General features: G+C 40.2%; 2 protein-coding genes across 2 annotated transcripts in view; both read right to left on the bottom strand.

Moving 5' to 3' along the window:
- ARHGEF3 (Rho guanine nucleotide exchange factor 3) overlaps positions 1-5,684 on the bottom strand; it is a 106,232-nt gene extending 100,548 nt beyond the window's left edge. Inside the window, exon 1 of the mRNA XM_041464932.1 lies at positions 5,558-5,684. Coding sequence (XP_041320866.1) covers positions 5,558-5,592 — 35 coding nt within the window. The 5' untranslated portion in view covers positions 5,593-5,684. The remainder of the gene's footprint in view (positions 1-5,557) is intronic.
- A 5,212-nt stretch (positions 5,685-10,896) lies between these two features.
- IL17RD (interleukin 17 receptor D) overlaps positions 10,897-22,074 on the bottom strand; it is a 43,135-nt gene continuing 31,957 nt past the window's right edge. The window contains exons 10-13 of the mRNA XM_041465699.1: positions 21,535-21,645; positions 19,706-19,890; positions 16,513-17,449; positions 10,897-14,109 (exon numbers count right to left, since the gene is read on the bottom strand). Coding sequence (XP_041321633.1) covers positions 13,994-14,109; positions 16,513-17,449; positions 19,706-19,890; positions 21,535-21,645 — 1,349 coding nt within the window. The 3' untranslated portion in view covers positions 10,897-13,993. The remainder of the gene's footprint in view (positions 14,110-16,512; positions 17,450-19,705; positions 19,891-21,534; positions 21,646-22,074) is intronic.

Genomic DNA, 22,074 nt, shown 5'->3' with positions numbered 1-22,074 from the left:
ACTCCTCCACACTCTCCAATCTGCAGTTATCAGGAGCTGCCAGTGGTTTCACGTCAAACTCGAGCAGTGAAGGGCACAGTAGGAAATGTTTGTGAGCTTTGTTGTCACTTTTAGGCACAGTAGTTGATTGCCATATCAATTTTTAAAAATTTAAGGCTTCAGTACTCTTGTATCTTAAAATGTGTAACCAAACCACTCATCTGATTAGGACAAAATTGAACATTATAAAACACTTGTAAAGACTTCAATAAAGCACTTTAAAGAGAAGGTTTAAAATGCAGAAGGATACACACACAAAATGAAATACACTGTTTAAGAAGAATACAGAGAACACTAAGTACTACACTCTATTTAACACACACAGGTATAAATTTTTTTTGTCATTGATGTTGAAATTGCATATGTCATCCTAAGACAAATCTGTTTCTCTCAGGACTGAAAGATGCAGATGTTCCTATTTCAAGTCTCTGGCTTCAGCACCAGACAGCAAACAAAACAAACCATCCCTTCTATCAGCATGCAGAGAGATTTCTCCAGCACTGCCCATTGCTCTACTCTTTACCCCCTCCAAGTTTTTATTTCTTTTCAGCAAAGCAAGCAAACAAAACACATCAGTATGCTAATGCAGGTTCCACTGCAGACTTAATGCTAGCCTTTGGTCAGGTTCCCATGCAAAAGGTTATCTGACTTTTATCATAAACTATGATTTCAAATGCAAATACAACTACTTTTAAGCTAAACATATTGTATTGTGTTTTGCAGTTGACACTATGCAGGAAAACAATGTTGAGAGGTCCTTTCCAAAGATTATGAGTATTTATGTTCTCAATTTAGTGACTCATACAAGCAGCAATTTGAGATTTATTTAACTCTATCCTCCTCAAACTTCTGTATTTGAAAGCAAGCACTAAGTTTCTATTCAGAAGTTGTAACAATAAAAGACAAAGATTTTTTTCTGTATTTTTTTTTAATCTAGATTTTATCTAGAGGAAAACTACTTCCAGAAATATCTTTTTTGCTGTTTCTGTGAAGAACATTAAAAGGGCTATACAAAGCTATGTCAAAAAATAGGCATTTTCTGAAACTAGCACTGAAATTAAGCCTTTTTCATGGTAAAGGCAGACTCAGAAAAACAGAAGAAAAATGAGATACAGAATGCATGCCCACTATAAAGTTAATGCAACCACTGTCCCTCTCCTCATATTCTTCTCATCCTTTCAGCATACTCCTGCTTCCCTCATAACAAAGAGGTTTATTTTCAACATATATTAAGAACAAATTAAAACCAAGAGAAATACCACCACATTTCCCCCTTGATCAGAATCATCACTACCAGGAAAAGGCAGCAGGTTAAAATTTTATCTGCCTGGAAGGGTATCATATTTTCTGCCTAAAATTAAAATGATGATGATTTTAGCCTATGTCTTAATAATCAGAATTATTTTATTCAAGATTATTGCACAGTTCAATACAATTCAAATTTGTCAAGTTTGCCTTGCATTTGTATTCTTGGTTATTTAATAGATTGAAAGGCAGACAAAGAGTTGTATTGCTCTAAAATTAAATCTTTACAGCTTTTCACCTGCAATCGCTAAACACAGTCAGAATCCAAACCTACGCGGCAAAGTCTGCAAGACCACCCGTCCATACAACAGTCAACTCACTTGAGAGAGTTGTTTTCTAGGCTATTAATTACTTATCTATGGAGCATCAACAAATGTTATTTTGACAGCACCTACTTCTGTAAGCAATGCATTTTAGGGCTCATCCTCACCTAAGAGCCTCACTGTCCTCAGGGGGATGTCAGGCCTGGGATACCCTCATCACTGCACATGTCCACACAAACGTGCTGCTGCTGCAATTCCTACCTGCCTTTTTTAACCTCTCCCAAGTAAAGGCCACACATGAGCAGAAGGAGTCAGTCACCCCAAAAATGCACCCTGTCCAAAGAGCTGGTTGTCATCTTCAGGAAATGGGTGATAGTCCTGACAAAACCTTCTGAAGGAACAAGACATGGGCACACTGTTGTATTTAAAATAAAAGCAGTATTTTCCTCATACAGTATATTCCTCATACAGTACACACAGTGTAATGGACATACTCTTATTATAATACTGAAAAATTAATTTAGGAGAAATGGTGAACTGTTAAAAATAAACTAAAAAAAGCTGCACTTTAACAACTAAAATGTCTGAGAGATGATACCAGCAGAGCAGCTGTTCTTGTTCTACAGAAACCACACAAGTCCAGATAATTCTTGCCAACTTTCCAAGTTTATGTAAGCTTCAGCGGTGTAAAAGCCAATAAGCTTTTCTGAATGCAAGTTGTACCTCACATTGATTACACCTGCAGAGCCATGAGGGCAACTAGAGGACTGTGAGGGTAATTAACTCTACAGAAAAGGAAAAAGTAAGAACAATAGTATGGGGCACCTTTCTAGTTACATTTCTGATTGCATATATAATGATTTAACACAAAACGCCAAAACCCCCTCTCATTGCCAAGAACGTAAAGCTTCTACTTCTTGTCTATTTCGAACAATTTTTTGGAGGAATTGCTATATTTTGCTGCTGCCCATGCCTCCAATTACTGCCCTCAGCAGTGGTCTGGGACATATGTTACTGCAAACCCTCCTCCGGCCAGGCAGCAGCCTCCCCTCGGGCTACCGAGCAGCCCGTCATTAGGAACGAAATCAATGTACACACCCCTGTGTTCAGGTACTAACAGCCTGGTCCTTTGGCCAGGAACGCTTTCAGCTGATCCCGGGCTGTGCCGAGCACCTGCGAGTTAATCATTGCCCACATTTCGGTACTTGAAGCACATCCCTGCACGTTCTGCCCCGGCTGGCACTGGAGGGGAGAACAGTCCGCGTGTGTTCTGCATCCCCTGGGTCACGTTTGGGGTGGAGAGCACCGCAGCCACATCCTAAATAACCATTTATTGCACAAGTAGTTACTTTATAGCTGTTAGAGTCACAAGAAAAGCAGGAGGTGTGTGTTAATCACACATTAATGGAGCGCATTTACCAAGTCCTTGATTTTCCAATTTTTTTAGATACTACACTACAGTAATTTTTACACACTCCTAAAGACTTATGCAAGACCTCAGCCACTTGTTAATTCCAGATTTCATATCACCTGGACAACTGGAATCCACAGCACATCCCCACAAGTTGAGAGGCACACTTTGCTTTGTTACCAAAGACACATAAAGAGGCTAGTTGAGTCAAACAAAACAGTCCTCCACAAACATATCATTGGCCAGTTTCCCTCCATATTTCACAGGAATTAAATGGCAACAAATTATTTCTCCAAATGCAGCTCTCACTCATACACTGAGAATAAGTTGTCTTCAATAAAATACAGCACCTACAGGAAGCATTCCAAAAGGATTCTAAATGCATTCATTACAGCATTTTGTAGCAGCAGGCAGATCCTCTCACAAAAAACAAACAAACAAACCAAACAAAAAAGAAAAAAAAACAAAAAAACAAAAAAAAACAAAAGCCCCCCCACAAAAAAACCCAAAACAAAATACAACCAAAAAACCCCCACCACCCCCCCCCAAAAAAACCCCAGAAAATTTCTTTCATCAAAGAAGATTGTTCAAAATCCCAAACCACTGAAACACACAAATAAAACACCAGGATAAACAAAATTTAAGAGGTCAGGTTAATTTTCTTTAACACTTAAAGCAAAATATTTAAGATAGGAAAAAACTACTCAGGAGCTTTTTAACACTGGAAAAAAGCTCCTGAGTCAATATGAAGGTATTACACATAAACCCCCGAGCAGAAGCGGGTGTCACCCACTCCAATCCATGAGCAGCAAAACAAAACAGTTTTGTTTAAGGCCACGTGGTCTCACTCGCCACTTGCTGGAAGCAACTCCACATAATACACCTCCAAATTATTGCACATACGACTCCCACAACTTGGAATCACGCCAGAACAACTGTCTACACAAAAGCAGTCCTGAGAAGAAGTGAGCTATTCAAAACAGAGTGGAGGTCTGCGAGAATGTGCAGGGAACGATACTGAGTGTCACAGTGTCCTCACGGGTCACAAGGCCTTGTCACACTGCTAACCCACGCACACCGCTCCGATGGGAAAGTGAATGGCACCTCTGTTCAAAACAATGACATTTTATTTACTGACACTGCCTAACAGATATTTACTGAGAACAGGTATCATATCATACATACGAAAAATTTAAATAGAAGGACTCAATCCACTAAATGACAAGCCAGGGATATACCCGTGCATTCCCTTACTTCATCTGCACCAGGACAGCTCCATTCCATGCACTCTACCACCTACATTTTGCAATAAATACTATTCTTCTGCAATAAATATTTAGCTCCATTCGTTTTCAAATCCCATGGGTTGTCCTATTCTGAACTCAAATTCTGTACAGATACAACATGCATCTCAAGGCTTGTTGCACTCAGCAGACCTCCGTACATGCTGCAAAACTAAGTGTACAACCAAAGTAATGCCATAGCAAGCATTTGAAAATGAGGGAATTTCCTCTGCCCGTTGGCTGTGAAAATGTACTAAAGGATAACATTTAACCAGAGATTGCATTAATAAATGTAGGTATACACGGAAAAGGTACACAAGAACTTGTATACAGTCCTAAGATTTAAGAATTATATAAAAACTTAATTCAAAAAAATTAAATTCGTGGAAAAAAATTACCAGAGTTGAAGTTCTTGCATGAACGTAAATGGTTCCGGAGTAAACCCCAGCTCCTGGCCGCTGCCGAGCACAGCACTGAGATGAGCAGCAGCGCACGGACCGCACCGCGCTCACCTGCGGAGCGCAGAGAGCGGGCTGCGGCTCCGGCCCCGCGCTGCCTCCCATCACAGCCCGCTGGGGAGCCTCACTCCCCAAGTGTAACTCACTACTCTCCCTGCTTGTTTTTTTCCACTTTCCTTTCGGCCCGAGCCTCCCCCACCTCCTCCCCCGAGGCGGGGGCCGTACGGGCGGAGGGAAGGGCCGAGAGCCGGCTCCGGGCCCCGCCAAGGCAAACAGCAGCGGGCACAGCCGGCCCGTGACAAGCACCGCGGGGCTCAAAGCAGGCTCCGGGCACCGCGGCCCTTCCCTCGAAACCGACGCTCGTGTAAGATTCGCCACTAAACAAGCGCTGAAAGTTCTTCAAAAGCATAAACTAATAAAGGCACCCGAGAGGGAGCGGGTCGAGCGCCCGCCGGCCCCGGAGCCGCCCCCTCAGGGCCCCTCACGGGGCACGAGCGGAGCCCGCGCGTCCCGCACCGACCTGGGCAGCGCGGAGCTGCGGCCTCCCCTGCACGGGGCATCGCGGAGCAGAGCGAGGAGCTGGAGCAGGACCAGGACCAGCCTCGTTCCACCCAGCCGGAGCTGGCGGGAGTCCCCTCCCGACCCGCCGCTACCGCTCCGTGCCGAGTCCCGTAAGGCGCGGCGGGTCCCCCCGGAGCGACCTCCGCTCAGCTCCGCCACTGCCGCCTCAGGAGAGTGGAGCCCGTCCAGCTCCGCTGGGCAGCGCCCACCTGCCCAGCCCCAAGGGACAGCACTCACCTTGCACCGTCCGGCTCCTGCTCCGCTCCGGGCATGCGGCTGGCGGAGCTGCCGCTCCGGCCCGGCGGCAGCGAGAAGGGCTGCGGCGGGTGGGCACGGGGAGCCGGCGGCAGTGGGCGGGACGCGGTCCCGGGGGCTCCGGGCGACTGTCACGGCAGGCGGAGGCAGGGGATGTGCCTCCGTGTGTGTGCTCGCCTCGCCCCTCCACCCGCCCTCTCCACCAGCCCCGCCCGGCTCTCCGCCCTTCCCGCTCCGGGCGCTTTCCCGGCTCCAATCTGCTCGTCGGCTGCGTCCTGTCCTTCTTTTCCGCTCCGGGTCCCGGCTGCTCGGCTCGTCCCGGTGCTGGGGCCCGCAGCAGCTGCGTCCGCAGCCCCGAGCGCCCCCGCGTCTGCCGGGGCTCCGGGCTGCGCTGCGCGGCCCCCCGCCCGGGGAGCTGGGGGAAGCCAAGCTGGGGTTGAGAACGGCTAAGGAGGCAGACCGACCACAGAAAGGCAAAGGACATGGCACCACGCTAAGAGTCTCGAACGATATTAACAGCCAGCGGCCAGGAGTAGGTCCCGTTAGGTTAAAAACTTGCGGAAAACAGCGACCAATAATGTAGAGGTGGTAACAGGCCATGTGTGTTTTGGACAAAATAGTAGTGTGGAAATACACTCACAAGCTCTATTGACCTGGAAAACCATAGGGATGTGAAGATGGAGGTAGATGATGAGCACTTGAGATGAGGGACTCTTTGTAGTCTATGTTTGTACTGTGCCTGGTAAAGATCATCTTATTTTCCTTGACTGAAGTCAGTATAATACTAAATACTAACAATTACATCACTTAAAACAAATGCAAATGACACGTAGGTGGTAGGTCTCTCACAGGAGTAGCATTGCCAACATAAAACAGCCAATGGAAAAACAATAATAAAAGAACTCATCCCATTGTGTAGCCCAGACACCAGAAACACTTCACAGCAGAATAACTAAGAATTAACAATGGTTTGGCCTTATTTTCTAAACTAACATCTTGTGAGGAGATTTAATCTCAGTTGTTTCTAATTGCTGAGGAGAGGAATGTGGTATGGAAGAGACATATGGACATCAGACCTTGCTTTAAGTAAAGGTCTCTAATTCCATGTAATTTCTGCAGGTTGGAATACTAAAGTAATCTCTTAACTCCACAGTATGAAAACATTCTGGAATTAATATAATATTTAATGATACTGGTTTGTAAGGTGAATTATTTTTAAACTAAGCACAATTCAACTGGATAATAGCCATCAAGATGTCATAGCAGTTTTACATAATAGTTTACAGCTGGAGTATTTTTCTGCTCTTAAAGTAGCAATTTACATAAATCACACAGGTGTGTGGAGACTTGGCACTTCTCTTGCCCTATGGCAAAGTCAGGATTTATGTTTTAAGCAACACCAGGTTATGGGCAAAACCTGGGCTCCCAGCAGCATTGATAAAATTAGCAGAATGGAGAAATCTGTGAGGTTGCTCAATCTGGTAATTTCTGATGGGTTCCTGAAACACTGACCTTTTGTCATAGCTGCAGCCAGGACAAGTGGAAAACAGACATCCCACCCTCTGCTCTGGCAGTGCCTGTTACAAAAGCAGAGATGCACAGGCTATAAGTGCATGTCCATTTTTCATCCAGGACTTACCATGCCTGTCATGGAAAGCAGCAGTTCCAGATCACTGTTTTAAAGCTTAATTTGATATTCATTATCAGGAAATGGGAAGAGATGCTCTGTTTAGAGACCTTTAACTTTTAGAGTACTTTATGTGTCCATAAAATTTCCACTTACTTATGCAAACAGGGAAGGAATAATTAGCTGATGTAACATTTATAATTATATAACAAAGTAGAATCTGCTCAAACACATCAACTAAAAGCATTGTCCAGGGAGACTGAACACTTTTGAGTAATTACTAATTTGTATTTCCCTGGGTTTAAAGACAATATATTATATAACGTAATTTGTAATTGTTGTTTGTTCAGCATTTTAAAATCATACCAAGCATGGATTTTTCTTTAGTATGCAGAACATAAAATTCAACTGTTAAATGTATCATTATTTCAGTCCAAAACATTATTTTAAAAACACAATATCATTTGACTGTTACACTTTAAAAAAAAAGTTTATCAAGCCAATTCAAGGGTAAAAACATGAATATTGAAATAAATGTAGTGGTATTTCTCAGGTTTGGAGGCAGTCTAAGCAAAGAGGGGGGAAACACAAATCCTGCCCTGTTTCCCTCATTCACTGCCACTGCTATTCCCACTCCACCCTCAGTAGCTGAGCATTGTCCAACTGTTCAGCAAAGAGATGGTGACTTCCTTCCTAACACCTAAACACACCTTGGCATGTTTGCAAAAGCTACAGTAAAGAGCAGACAGTTTCCTTTCTGTTGATGACTCACAGCTTTTACGGGTACATCCCCTCTATTAGACATTGCTAAAGACAAGTAGGTCTAATTCTAGTCTCACTTTTAATTATTTTGAAATAAGTATGATGTAACTGACAGCAATTAAATCACTCTAGATTTTCATCAAAATTATAAAGGAGTCATTCTTGCAAACCAGGTTCTCATCAGGCAATGCACTTCCAGAAGAGCAGTACCAAGGAGTGCTACAGGGCTGAAACAGGCTCCTGCAGAGTCTGCCCCGAGGCACCTCACACTTCAGAGGTCTCTGTGGGGTGTCGTAAAGGAAATAAAACATTGCTTCATGTCTGCCCCAAATCTACCTCTTCCTTCTGCAGCTCTTGCTGTGCCTCTGTTTCCCACCATGCTCCATCAGTAGATGATTTGCTGCAGTGGTGCTGCAGCTCTCTGAGACACAAACCATGGGTCTGTGCCTTGCAGTTCCACCACACAACTTATTGCAAAATGCCAATACACTGGCTGCTCACAGAATCACCATTATGGCTCAAGACCAAGACATGAAGCCCTGTGCTCTGCCTTCAGCTGACACCAGCCCACCTCCATTCCCAAGGGATCTGTTTCCTATACTTTATCTAGTTCCTGCCCCGCTCTCATGTAACATGAGGACAGTAACACTTGGTCATGGCCTGTATGCGACCAGTTGAGCAGTTGTAAAGAAAAATCTGTCTCATCTATGTCCCACTCCCATCATTCGTATCTGATTTCATAACCAGACCCATTGAGATTGTTGAATCACCTGAGAAATAAAGTATTACTAAAAAGGGTGTGGCCACTGCCTTCCAGAAAGGCCTAAAGAATTGCCAAAAATCACTTCTATATTGTGATTATAGTTCTACAACTTGCACCAGAAATTATTTTCACTAGACAGTAGCTTGCTGCCCTGAAAATATTCCCGGCACTGGTTTCCTCAATGTAACATCCTTTTGGGAAATTTTTCTATTTAAAACACAGTTTAGTTTAGCAAGTGTGTGAAAAATAAATAAACAAGCCCATCATCCAAGTGTTTAGCTTTCCCTTTTACTATGCAAGGCATCCAATTTGACAAGTTTAAGCCTCTGTAATTGGGTTAGAAATAATTTTTTTTTTAACCATGAAGAAGGTGACATCTGTTTTTAGGTTTGATCTGTAGTTTTACTGTACTGGCAAAGGTAATGAAGAACTCCTGGTTTGCAGTTATTGGAAGTAGTCATATTCTACTACTCAAGACAGCCTAAAGGCTACTAAAGACAGCCTCTAAAGGTTAATTTAGTTTAAAATGGAAAAAAGACTGAATCAGTTTCCCAAGCCCTTAGTATAATCCAGGGTTTTATGGCTGTTAAGAAATGCAATATTGAAGAAATGGAAAAAGTGTTGTGTTCCTAGGAAAATGAATTTCGATTATCAATAGCAAGTATTTTAGGTTGAGTAAAATCTCTTCATAAACCAGTCCATTACAAAAACTCAAAGCAAGTTTTGTGAGCAATTTGATGTTGATTTACAGTTAAAGGGTTAATACAGAACTTACACAGGGAGCAGATGCGTTAGAGGGTTTAGAATTACATGAAACCACAGACACACACTTCCCCTGAGGAGAAAAAAAGCCAAAATGATAGACTGCCACAAAATAAATTTACCTGACTCACATAATCAACAAGACTGCCTCTTTTCGAGCAGATCTTTTTGCACACCAGTAGCAACTAAATAGTTAGAATTCCAACTAAATCAGCAGCCCAACAGGAGAGCATTCCATACACTCACATAGTTCAACCTGCCACCTATTGCCAAGGCCTGTGACCCTACCAGGAGAGCCTGGAAAAAAGTTTGATTTTTGCAAATTGGTCTTGACTGCTACAGCTTTAAGTCTTTTTATCACCTGATGAAGAAAATTCTCCAAATGTTGATTTCTTCTTGCATGGATTTTTACTATTATAGCTATGAAGTCTATTACATTGTAAATTATCATATGTCACAGTTGAGATAGCCACAACACACAGAGTATCACCATACAGTTTCAGAAGGCTTTAAGCATCCACCCATACACAGTAACACCATACCTCATCAGGTTTCAGGCACCTTCCCATACAAAGTAACATCAGGGCACTTAGGAGGCTGCAAGCATCAACCTTTTCTTGTTCTTCAGCCCAGCCTTTTATCCCCTCACGTTGATGCCCTGCCCCTGTGTGCCCCCTGCTCCCTTTGGAGGTTGCTCAGTGCCCCGGGCACTCCATGGCTCATTGCTGTCAGTGCTGCTCACCTGCTGCTCACAGCTGTGCCACTGGGGATGGGGCTGGGCCAGCCCCACTCCAATCACCACAAACTGTGTGCCTACAATTATATCTAACATTATGTAACTAGATTCCCTTCATTTACTCCAGCAACAAAAGGAATCAGAGTGGTTTCAAGGCTTACCCCTAAAATTACAGTTTGCAGGGTTCACTGACTGGAACAGTGCTTTGAAATCAGCTGGATGAAAAAACCCCACATATAAATCTTAAGTATCTATCACATCCTCTTTGACAAAATGAATTCAGGTCATTACAGTTTTGTGGATGTGGATAGGTTTCACTTGGCATGCAGAACAAGCATGTACTGCTAGGAGACCTTCAGGGAAGATACAGGCAAAAATCACATAGAATCATATTAATGCAATTTTATTAAAAAATAAAATCTGACCCAGTCCATCCCATACAGAAGTTTTAGAAGTTAACATTTCTTAGAGGTGCTTGACTATAATAAACACCCATCAAAACAGCTGCCTCCCTCCCAGCTGTAGGGCATGAACAGCAGCTAGCAGGTCTGGCTGCTTGTGTGTTGTGTGGAACTGCACTCTTAAGTGTGCAGGATAAAACAACTGCACTTTTAAGCCATTTCTTTTCAATAGTATAAGGAAAGCCCAATGAATGAAATAGAACAAAAATATTTTATTTTGGTATTTAACTTCTAAATTAAAGTATGACAAAACATTATTTCTCAAAATGTCAGGTGCAGTCTATTTCAACAGTTGATGTGTCCATGGACAGGTACAAATTATGGCAACAACCATACTCCCATTCAAAATGCTGAACACACTGTCACATCTTGAGCCTTCAGCTTTCCAATGCTTTTTCACCCTCCCAGAAAATACACTATGAAATATCCAATGTCCACACACTTGAGTGTAGCAGAAATTAAAGGGATCTTTTCACCATTAACATGATGTTTAGAATTTATTAATGCTTGAAAACAGTAGTAAGCTAACCTCTAGTATGTGTTAACATATCTTAAAAAAATAATTTTTACAAGGATTTTTGCTGCTATTCCCAGCATGAAGAACTCTTGCCAATTCAATACAATGTCCTTTCAGCAACTCAATACACACAGCATCTAACTGTTTTAGGAACTGTGGCATTGTAAAAAAGCTATACTAAGTTAGATTAAGTATTACTTCTCTTACTTTTGTAAACTTTAGGTGTGGGCTATCCTAATCTATATTTTCACTTAATTGTACTGTCTTTGTTCTGAGTACATAAAATACGCTGCTTCCACCTTAAGCTAAGAAGGAATAAAGGAATTTTTCTTCCCTCCCACCCCTAGATGTGACTGTCATCTGCATAGACTTTGCATAATTAACAAATAAGTTTTGCAAGATTGTACAGCAAATTTTGAACAAATAACAAAAAAAAAATTAATGACAAGCAAATCTTTGTGCAACTGCCTTCATCCCTTTTCAACACTCAGCTTTCTTAGAGCTCAAAATGAAAACTTAATTTCATTTCATAATACTGATTTTGCCACTGTATTTAATGGAACAAGGAAATCTTCCCAATCTTTAGCCCAGCATTAAGTAACACTAAGTGAGCTGGGACTTCCCACGGATGAAAGCAGCATTACCTTCACCTGCTCACTGCTAAGAAATGGCCTCCTCCTCCTCCTCCTCATGTTGTGCAGCTTTGGCATTTCCATGCACAGATCTTCAGCACAGAGGTTGTGTCACCTTTCTGTCTTGGCTTATTCAATCCAAACCCTTTCTCCAGTAAAATAACAAGAATTGCACCAAATCCATGTCCCTCATAGCTGGATTTAGTGGAGGAGCATTTACCTCTAAATGATTCTGCCTAGTCTGACCTTCAAGAAATGGGAAAACATGGAGAATTTTGCCTTCAATAAGGCCCAAGGCACAGCCTTAAAAAAAATCATCAAAGGCACAGATGATTCACTATGTGTGTAAAATTACCTAGACTTAGATATTACAAATTTTGAAGTTTTCCAGGTAGTGTCCTCTGAAATTCAGAAAGCAGAAAGAATAAGGAACATTTCATTACTGGACAAGGCCCTCCAGATCTAACACATGCTGATCCAAATGATCACAGAATTCTGTATTACAACTGCAAAGCATGTCAGAGTTCTGCCATTAAATGTTATACACAAATAATTGTTACAGCACTTTCTTACTCCATCTGTGATAACAATCTCAAGAGTCCTTTGTTTGGAAATTCCAATGATTAAATATAAACTGACACAAAGAAACCCAAAACAAAACAAAAACAACCCAAGAAAACAACCCATGAGCTTTACTCAGCCAAAATCATCACTTAATAGTTCTATCTCATGCTATTAAAATGGATAATAAAATGTAACAGGTAACAATGTCTAATTCTCATCTATTAAAACTAAGAGAATATTTGAGGTATTTGAATTCTCCCTTAATTCTCTTTAAGGTAACTTCCTGCTAGTGGAATGTGAATACAGGTTAAATGAGCCAGAATTTGACTGTGACCAGAATGAGCAAAGGCACATTGGTGAGGTGTCCTTTAGTATTTGCTGCTCCCATGCTTACTGTAATAGTGCCTGGAATTGCAGTTACAGAGATGCTTCTGGCAAACAGGAGAGACATTTTGGATGAAGATTTACCCACCTGGTCACTGCAGGAAACAGGACATGCATGCTCTGTGTCAGCAGATAAAAATGGCCAGTGGTAGTTTTTGCATTTTTCCTAAATATAACACTAGTGACAGCACACAATCTTAATCACTAAGTGATGATAAATAGTGTAAACTGCAAAACAACTCACTGGCTTCTGTTCACTCCTTGGCTCAAGACAAAGTATTCCTGCCTGTTAACTGCTAGCCTTGGCTTGTTTTAGCCCAGGTGGTTTTGTAGCACCACATCCTTGAATGGTGATATGAACCCCCATAAAGCATACTCCTCTCATGGCTGAACAAACCTAGAATATCTTCAAGATATGGCCTTCCTTCTCCCATCTCTTTATTCTTTATATTAGCCCTTCAGGAAGAAACAGCAAGCTTTGTTTCCATGGTACCATTCAGCATATGGAGGACCTGTATTTTTGTCTATTACAGCAATGATCCTCAGCCTCAGAAAGGTGCTGCTTGTGAGTCACCACAGCCAGACTGCGGAGGAGACACGGGAGATTAATGCAGAGCAGGGAGACATGCACTGCAATTAAATACTGAGACACATCAGCATCTGGGAAAAGGAGGCTGAGGAAGAGAGCTCAAAGATTTCAAAAAGAAAATTATTTCTTCTGATGGAGAATTTCTTGATCTCACCTTTGGCATTTTATCTTGCTTCTGAAAAAAATCCTGTTCTCATTGACTACAACACTCCTGCCATCAAGTACATCAGCACTTAAAACTAGAGGCTGGACTACAAAATTTACTAAGGCTTAATGATCCAAGCTATTTTATGTCCAGTTGTAAAGTTATTCCTAGCAAAAAATAGTAAATTTTGATTATGGCATCTGTAAACAGAGTAATATAATGACATTTAAATTACAACAGGAATAATTTTAAATGTATGCTCTTCTGTTTTTCCATGCTACATTTTTCAAATAATTGAAGAGTTTTTATAAAAATACCAACAGATTCAAGTTTACTGGCCACAAAAAATGGAATAACAGATCTTCTTTAGGGGCTGTTTGTTCCTTCAAGTAGATTTGGTGCTGAGACAGTGTGGTAGTTAAAGCACAAACAGAGGCTGTTGATAAAGTGGCAATGCATAACAATGTTGTAATGTATTATAAAGGAGCAATTGCCTGCAGTTCATCAGCATGGATGTGGCAATGAAGTTCTGCTTTACATATTCCAGGCACTAAGAACTTTGTAGCAGTCATTACAGGAGGTTCTTCTTCCCCTATAAAAGGAAAAAAAAAAAAAAAAAAAAAAAAAAAAAAAAAAAAAAAAAAAAAAAAAAAAAAAAGTTCATTAATGGAAACAGTGATTCTGTACTCAGTCAGTATTTCAGAAACAATGCCAAGAAAACTTATGAAATGCCTCTGCACCACCTTGTCATGCACTCCTGAGGCTGAACTATCATGCTCAGCAAAACATTATCTAAAGGTATAATACTGATTTTCTTCCCAGGCAGGACTTCTTAGGGAAGACCTTATTAGTGAATGGACCTAGAAAGGTTTGGTTGTTGGTACTTCATCAAAATTAAACTGGTTTGAACTCCAGTTGAGGATGCCAAATATGATGACATCTTTGAGAATCTTTACTTTGCAGACCAGTAGTCTGCTCAGGAACTGCACTGAAAGATAGAAAGGATTATAAATTAGGTGATTTATGATTTTTATTCAAAAGATTATATAAAACTGGCCTTTAAAGGAAGAAAGGAAAGATCTTCTTTTGAGATGCTGTCAGAGCTATTCACATCTGTTTTGACCAAGTAACAGGTAAAATAAGTAAAAAAATTAAATGTAGGGTGAATTCAGAGCAGTAATTTGGATTTGGATGTGTCTGTCTCTCAGAACAATAAAAACTAAAAAATTCTATTTACTCCTCTCATTAGCACACATATAAATATTAGGGCTATAAATGTTTTGTATGTCTGGGACACTAAAGAGATGTAATGGGTTGCCCTCTAAAAGGCAGATGATGCTTTTAGAGTCAGTTTCAGTGCTGTCTCCTTTGTACTCTGTACCTCATCAGGACTGGTTTGAGTGAGGGAGGTTTGGGGGAGAGTCAGTCAGGGTGGTGCTTTTGGATGAGGACAGTAAATGGGAAAATGGCAGAAATTGTGGTTTCCTGAGAAATTGGAACATCAGTGCTAAGATCCAGCTCTATCAGCAAGAGCTCTAATGTTTAACCTCTACAGCTGAAGCATGTTAACAAGGGGGTATGTGACTTGAGAATTAATTACTGGGAAGACTGCCTCTTTCTTCCTGTGCTCCTTGCAGCTGGGACACCCAGCTGACAGCTCAGCCATTCAATCAGGAGGGGGACACTGGGAAAGCATTCTTACAGGGAGCCCATACATTTTAAACCAGCATCCTACTTTCACTAGAACCTTTACAGAGATCATCTGTCCTTTTTCCCACAAATGTGAGAAAAGACTAAGTTAGAAGATGGTAGGAAAGTAAAAAATATAGTTTAAATTCTGAAAACAGAGTAATTGTGGCTTAATTAATTAATTAAAACAGTAAATCTGTATTTTTTTCCACCTGAAGTTTTTTCAGTTTTTAACTATTTAGTGCCATAGACTATCTAACTGATAGGTGCTATATCTGTAAATCAGCATTTGTATTCTCTTCCTCCAAGATAATTCTGGCATCAAACAGTAGTTATGAATTATCTAAATAAGAATAAAAAATTCATTTACCCAACAGAAAAGTCTAGTTAACACACTGTCAACACTCATTCCAGAAAGCAGAACAGCATACAACCATCAAGATACAATATTCACCTGTTGTAGCTGCTTAAGGAAAATCTCAGCAGAGCACTTTTATCATACCAGTACAATTGCTGGAACACTCCACACTGAGGCAGTTGTGATGCCAGTTCAATACCCTGTAACTAGTAAGGTTAGATCAGTTTTTTTATACAGCCTGAGGCAAAATTTACACCTTCAGCTGGAGGTATCTGAGCTGGGTATCTGTTCTGGAGAGTATCTTCCAAGCATTTAAATGACTCCATTGAAAGCCATTTGTTCATTCCCCAGCCCTGTGTCTGGTGAGAAGCCTGATGTCATTCTGAAATTTGAGTTAACCACAGTACAGATGATACCCCTAAAGCATCCAGTATGTGCTGGAGCAATGTCAGGTTTAGATTTATGGCTGTCTGTGAGAATGCTTCACCATATCACCCTCTTGGTTACACCACACAGCTGTCAGCTGAAATCCCAGCTGCCAAGGAGTCCCTGGAAGGAAGAAGCTATCTCTCCAAGAATAGGTCAGTTAATGAGCAGTGACTTATTAATAGAATTTTAGTGAAATCTTACCTAGCTAAATTTCCTCCGCACACTGTAAGTTTAGAAAAAAAATAATTTTTCCAAAGTTACTCTATTTTTATTTTTATATTCTATTTTTATTTGATATATTATTATTTTATGTATTATTTTTATTTTTATTTTATATTTTCAAATGTTTTTAATTTTGTGATGTTTTTAATTTTGTGTTTCTTTTTACTGTCTTTATACAATGTTTACCTTTCTCTGCAGCCTTTTATATGGCTCCTCACATATTTTCTTACCTATTTGGAGACGACAGAAATATGTACAGTAACTGAATGTAAATTTTGATACACTGCTGTATCTTACCTAAACCTGATGATGAAGAAACACTTCCTGTAATGGAAGATGTTTCCATTTGGTCTGTCAATAGTCCTTCCATTAAAGGTAAAGATAATTCAGATGAAGGGACAGATGAATCATAGATTCCAGAATCTCGAGGCATGTCTTTCAGATTTGAAGCTTTAACAACATGTAACAATGGCTGAAGGACAGAGCTGCCACCACCTTGAATGTCCTGAGTTTCTATATCTTCTCCAAGGTTTAAGTGCTGAATTACACAGTGAGAGTCTGAATTTCCCACTGAAATGTTTAGATCTGTTTTCAGGTAAAAATCACCATCCATCACCTGCTTATTCACCAAGTCATTTAAAACCAAGCCTGAATCAAATTTTTCCATGATAGGCTCTGAGTAGTGTAAAGAAGGTGGAGGGAAGGGAATGAATTGTTTCTCAAACCAATCTGGTTCCTGATCAATGAACTGATGCATGTTGCAAATAGCAACATAAAGGGACCTCCCAGATTTGCTCCTGAAATAATTCCTTTTACTGATGTTAACAGGAAACACCTCTGAATCCTGTGCACTAAGATCTCTGGAGTGTAAGTGTGAATAGAGCTGGGGGAGATTGTCCATGAGTTTGTACTTTGTGCTCAGATCCAGAATAGCAGGGATGTCTCCCTCACAGGAGTAGTCAAAGTAGACTGCAATGAACTTGCAGAGGTCAGCTGAATTCTGCTTTGCCTGACGAAGCTTCTCTGCAACAGTCAGCACAGCAAAGAGAAAGGGTTCTCCTTTTCCTGCATCTTTGGTTACTCCTCTGTGCTTCCAGTTCTTTTTTTCAACGAAGTATTTCATTCCTTTGGAACACACAATGATGATAAACTGTGACTCATTTATTTTTTTAATAAGCCACTCCTTCTGATCTTCTTTGCAATTTTTCAGATCTTCCCACAAATCCAAAGCCACCTAGAAAAAGGAAAAAATGATCTGGTTAAGTTTTATGTATATAAACCCACGTAGGTCCTTGAAAGAAAACCACTATGGATTTGATACATGGCAATATTTCTTGGGAAATAAAAAGAACATAGAAGATGAAGTAAATTAAAATTAACTTATGTAATCAAGTTTGGTATCATCAATCTACAATAAACAATTGTGCTTGCCTCAAACAACTTAGCATTGTATGTCTGGGTCCACAATGTGCTGAATGTAATGGAAGTAACAGAATCACAGGATTGCTTAGATTGAACAAGACCTTTAAGGTCAAGCCCAACCATTCACCCAGCCCTGCCAAATCTACCACTAAACTGTGCCCCTAAGTGCCACATTCACTTATCATCCTCGCATATTAATGAAGTGTGATGCCAAGAACTTCCATATCTAGATAGAAACATAATTAATGCCAATAATATCAAGATCTTCCAGTTAGGATGTAAAACAACTGCAATTTTATCTGATGAGAAAGCTCTGAAAATTTTATTCTAGGAGTTATTTTATTTTGTACTTTGTAAAGCTTTCTGACCATTCTACATGATCTGAAATGTTTGTGTACACCAAGATGAGGGACACAATGCTTCATCTCACAGGAGGAATGAGTAGTAGGATAAGAGAAAAAACAGATGTAAAAAACTTGCATAACAGACACACATCAAAACCACTTATAAAATCTTCTTTGAAGCATTTTTCCAGAGAACAACAATTTTTGCTCTGCTGTGTCACCCACAGCAGAGTGGGAAACTTTGCCCCATCAGAAGACAGAGTAGGTGGATGCCCAGAACACAAGGACTCCTGAAAACTGCTGCCACAGTTGGCTACAGGAAGAAAGTGATCCTGCCTGATGTGCTGCTCAGTTGGACTGGAAGATCATTGTCAGCTCCTTCCAAACAGACAGCTCTAGCCTGTGCATGGGGAAGAGAGGTCATTTTACTGCTGCTTGGGAGATGCAGGTAGTTTAGTGTCTGGTTTTGGTTCTGTTCTTCAAAATCCTGTGTGGCCTGCTATCTGTGAGAAAGGATTTTTATTATGGACAAGCTATTATTTTAAATTACTATTAAATGCCACTGTTTTTATCCTTTGAGAAAACATTCCAATTCCATATGAAAAATACTTGTGCAACTCTTCTGTTATGCATTAAGCATCACTTTTTATATTAAGCTCCACAGCTTTAATAACAACATGTATTATTTTTGTACAGAGGTTCCATCAATATTTTGTTATATAAATTTTGTATGCTGCCTGAAACCATATATTCCGTGGTTAGAGCAGTAAGAGCTCATCTCAGCACTATTCCAAAGAGGAGCAGTGTGGTAGGGCTAAAGTACATCTCTAAAAGGGGTTTCCACGAAGTTAGTTATAAAAGAGTTTATGCTAAACTATTTTAAGCAGATGAAAAAGCTGTGACCATCCCCAGCAAACACACGAGGCCTCGGCTGTGTTGCTGTGTTTGGTCACCAGAGAGCAGAGTTGCTGTAATGAAACCCAGCTCCAGCTCATCCCAGTCATATCCTGAGGCTGGGGGGAAAATGCAGGACAAAGAGATCAGCAACTGTCCTGCCTTTTTCCAGGTGAAAAGTGAAAATTTGGTCACATATTGAATCCATTTCTGACAGCAGTATGAGATTCTAAGCCTGCTCATTCAAAGTAGCAATTCAAATGTCTCTCTCACACCATTCAAACAAAAACAAGAAAAAAAAGTAGCTGCTGATTTCACAGTATTAATGGAACACAAAGAAAGCAAAAAAAAAAAAAATCAATTAGTAAGTACATGCTATCAACAAGTAATCCTAATAATGCAGTTTTTGCTCTATGAGTAGAAGTCTTGATAGATTCAACTTCTTTTAAATTACAGTACAAAACACACTTTAGGAATACCAAAATATGTCAGGTAGACAACAATACCTTTTCCTGCTGACTATAAAGATGTAAGACCTACTGAACAGAAAAAGCACTTAATTCAAAACAAGCTAAACATGGCTGAATGAAAGCCCTGAAATCATGATCTTCCACTATTCTGTTGGTTTGGGTTGTTTTGGTTTTTTTACACTGGATAAGATCTGTTCATTTCCCCAAGTAAAGAAAATTCATACAACCTAAATTTAGAAAAATAACAAAAGTCATCTCTGTAGAAAGGAGTTACTGAAATACCTACTTTTCAAGCACAGAATTTTGGGAGTGCTGTTTCAATTAAGGAAAAGTTGTTTACATATGAAATGTTGAGTTTACCTCACAGCCACAAAAGTCCTGAAGAAAATAAGCAAAGCACTGGATGACATTAATGTGTTTCTGGCAGTCTTTACTGGAATAGCAGATGAACACTTTTGGCCGGGGTCGAAGTCTTTCCACATGGAGACCTGCAGCATATGCTGAAGATTCTGAGCTCTCCTCATCTAGATGGGAATATATATTTTCTAAAGTGCAAGAGAAAAGAGATTTCACACTATAAAGCTTAATTTTGTTTTGAGTTTTTATTACTTTTGTAGACTCTTTACTAATGCATACAATAATGTTTGGGTTTTTTCCTAAAGATTTTCCTCTCCTTTCCATCCTGAAAAAGAAAAGTTGTACACACTCTGTTTATCCAGCTGAAGATTTGCTGCATGTGGAACACACTTCCAAAGTTAAATGTGCAGTTATTTCTGCCCAACTCAGAAAATACAAGGAAGATTTATTTTATAGATAGAATCAAGTTGTTTCACCTTTATTCAATCTCAACAGTCTTCACATCTCTGTTCAAACACTATAATCCTGAAAGATTCATCATCTTCAAGAGTTTCCTGTCTAACAAAGTCTCTTGTTAAAAAAACCCAAACCACAACATAAGCCAGGTAAGAATATTAAACTCCAGGTCCACAGACCCTTTCAGGATTTCCTACAAGATTTCTCTAGTGTATATATACACACCCGTGTTTGGACATTAATTTGAATTAACATATGATTAATTTAAACCAAAATAGCTATTAGTATTTATTTCCTTGCATAGATCCTTTTATGCTGGAACATAAAAGTCTGGCCTTATGCCAGACTAATTCAATCTAGTTTTACAGCTGATTAAGCTAATTTGGAATAAAGTATGAGTATTTCAAAATACAAATATCCATCTAGGGATTCAATTCAGAACAATTCATCAGGAATAACTATTCTGGAACAACTCTCCGTAGACAAATCCTTAGTGATTTGTCTGGGTTTTTTGCTGGAACTGTGCTAGCTGTGAGCAAAGGGGATAAGTACAGAAGACCAGAAGGTAAAAGGATTTAGCCCAGCTGGCATATAGCACTTGCAGTGTATCTCAGTGCCAAAATTCAGGTGGATAACACAGATATGTGAGGTTTGGAGAAGTAATCTCTTTTTCCATTATTCATGAAACCACATGATTCTTTAAATTCAATATAAAAAGCCAATGTATTTTTAACGTTTAAATGTATTAAGTGTTGCTTGCCAGCTCCTGGATACAGAGGAGAAGTCAGCAAGGAGGAATGGAATCTAAAAACATCTGCAAGCAGGGCTTACAGTAAATTCAGGAAGATGGCTTAGAATGAAAGGTAAAGGCAACTTCCAGGAAAGTGAGCAAATCTGGAATAGCAGCTGTAGATAGTATTCCAGACAGCACTGTGAATTGTATTGGCATCACACGGCTTTACTTTCCTTCTGATTTAAAATAAATATGAATTCGGTATTTCTGAGTAAAATAAGGGAATGTTTTAAACATACCCATTTACAAATCTGTTTGTAATCAACATGGTCACATGGTACTTTCTCAAAGAAAAAGAAACATGAAATAAAAAGTATTTTCCAATATTGCTGTTGTTCTGTCCTTACTACAGTGACGTCTTGATCTGTGATACAATACTGTCTAGGCAACCAATTACCATCAAGCACTGATTAAGAATTTGCTACAAGTTTCAGCACACAAAAAAATGAGGAGAAGAAGGACAGAGAAATAGAAAAGCAAGCTTTTCAGATAAAGGCATTTCTGGAGTCAGCCTATCAATGAAGAGTGTTTTGGTTGCAATAGCATATCTTTAAGTGGCACAGCACTGAGTGAAGCCTCCTACCTTGCTGTTTCTTGCGGCACATCACAGTGAAAAGCGTGGCAAAGGCAGAGATGACAACCAAAGGGACTGTGATGGCAATGGCCCTGATGGGGCCAGCCCACGGGGAGTGCACTTGGAAAAACAAAGCACAATTAGCCACATGCAAATGAGCTGCATTACAATTATCTGAACAAATCTTCACACTGGGAATGCAAAACTGCTGCAGCAATCCATTATCAGGTAATTGTCCAAGATACAGTTTATCAAATATGCTCAAATATGATGTTCTGCTCCATTTCAATTAGGTTTTATGGTGGCTGCCCCACTGCTACGGCATCAGAGTGACTCTCATAAGTAACATGAGCTGCAACTTACACCAGCCCCAGGAGAACAGCCCTGTGGCAAATAGTTTGGATGAGATAGGCAGTGGTCATTTGGACCTGACATGTTTTGGTTCCAGGGTGCTGAACTTGCCCCTTAGAAAGAACTGCCTTCCTGCAGAGATCCCCCTTAGCAATGTGCACTAGGATTTAGTGCATTGTATCCACTGCCCCCATCTGT

Source organism: Pyrgilauda ruficollis, unplaced genomic scaffold, assembly GCF_017590135.1.
Source record: "Pyrgilauda ruficollis isolate IOZ18807 unplaced genomic scaffold, ASM1759013v1 scaffold10, whole genome shotgun sequence".
Classification (NCBI taxonomy): domain Eukaryota; kingdom Metazoa; phylum Chordata; class Aves; order Passeriformes; family Passeridae; genus Pyrgilauda; species Pyrgilauda ruficollis.
This window is presented reverse-complemented; position numbering and strand designations above follow the sequence as displayed.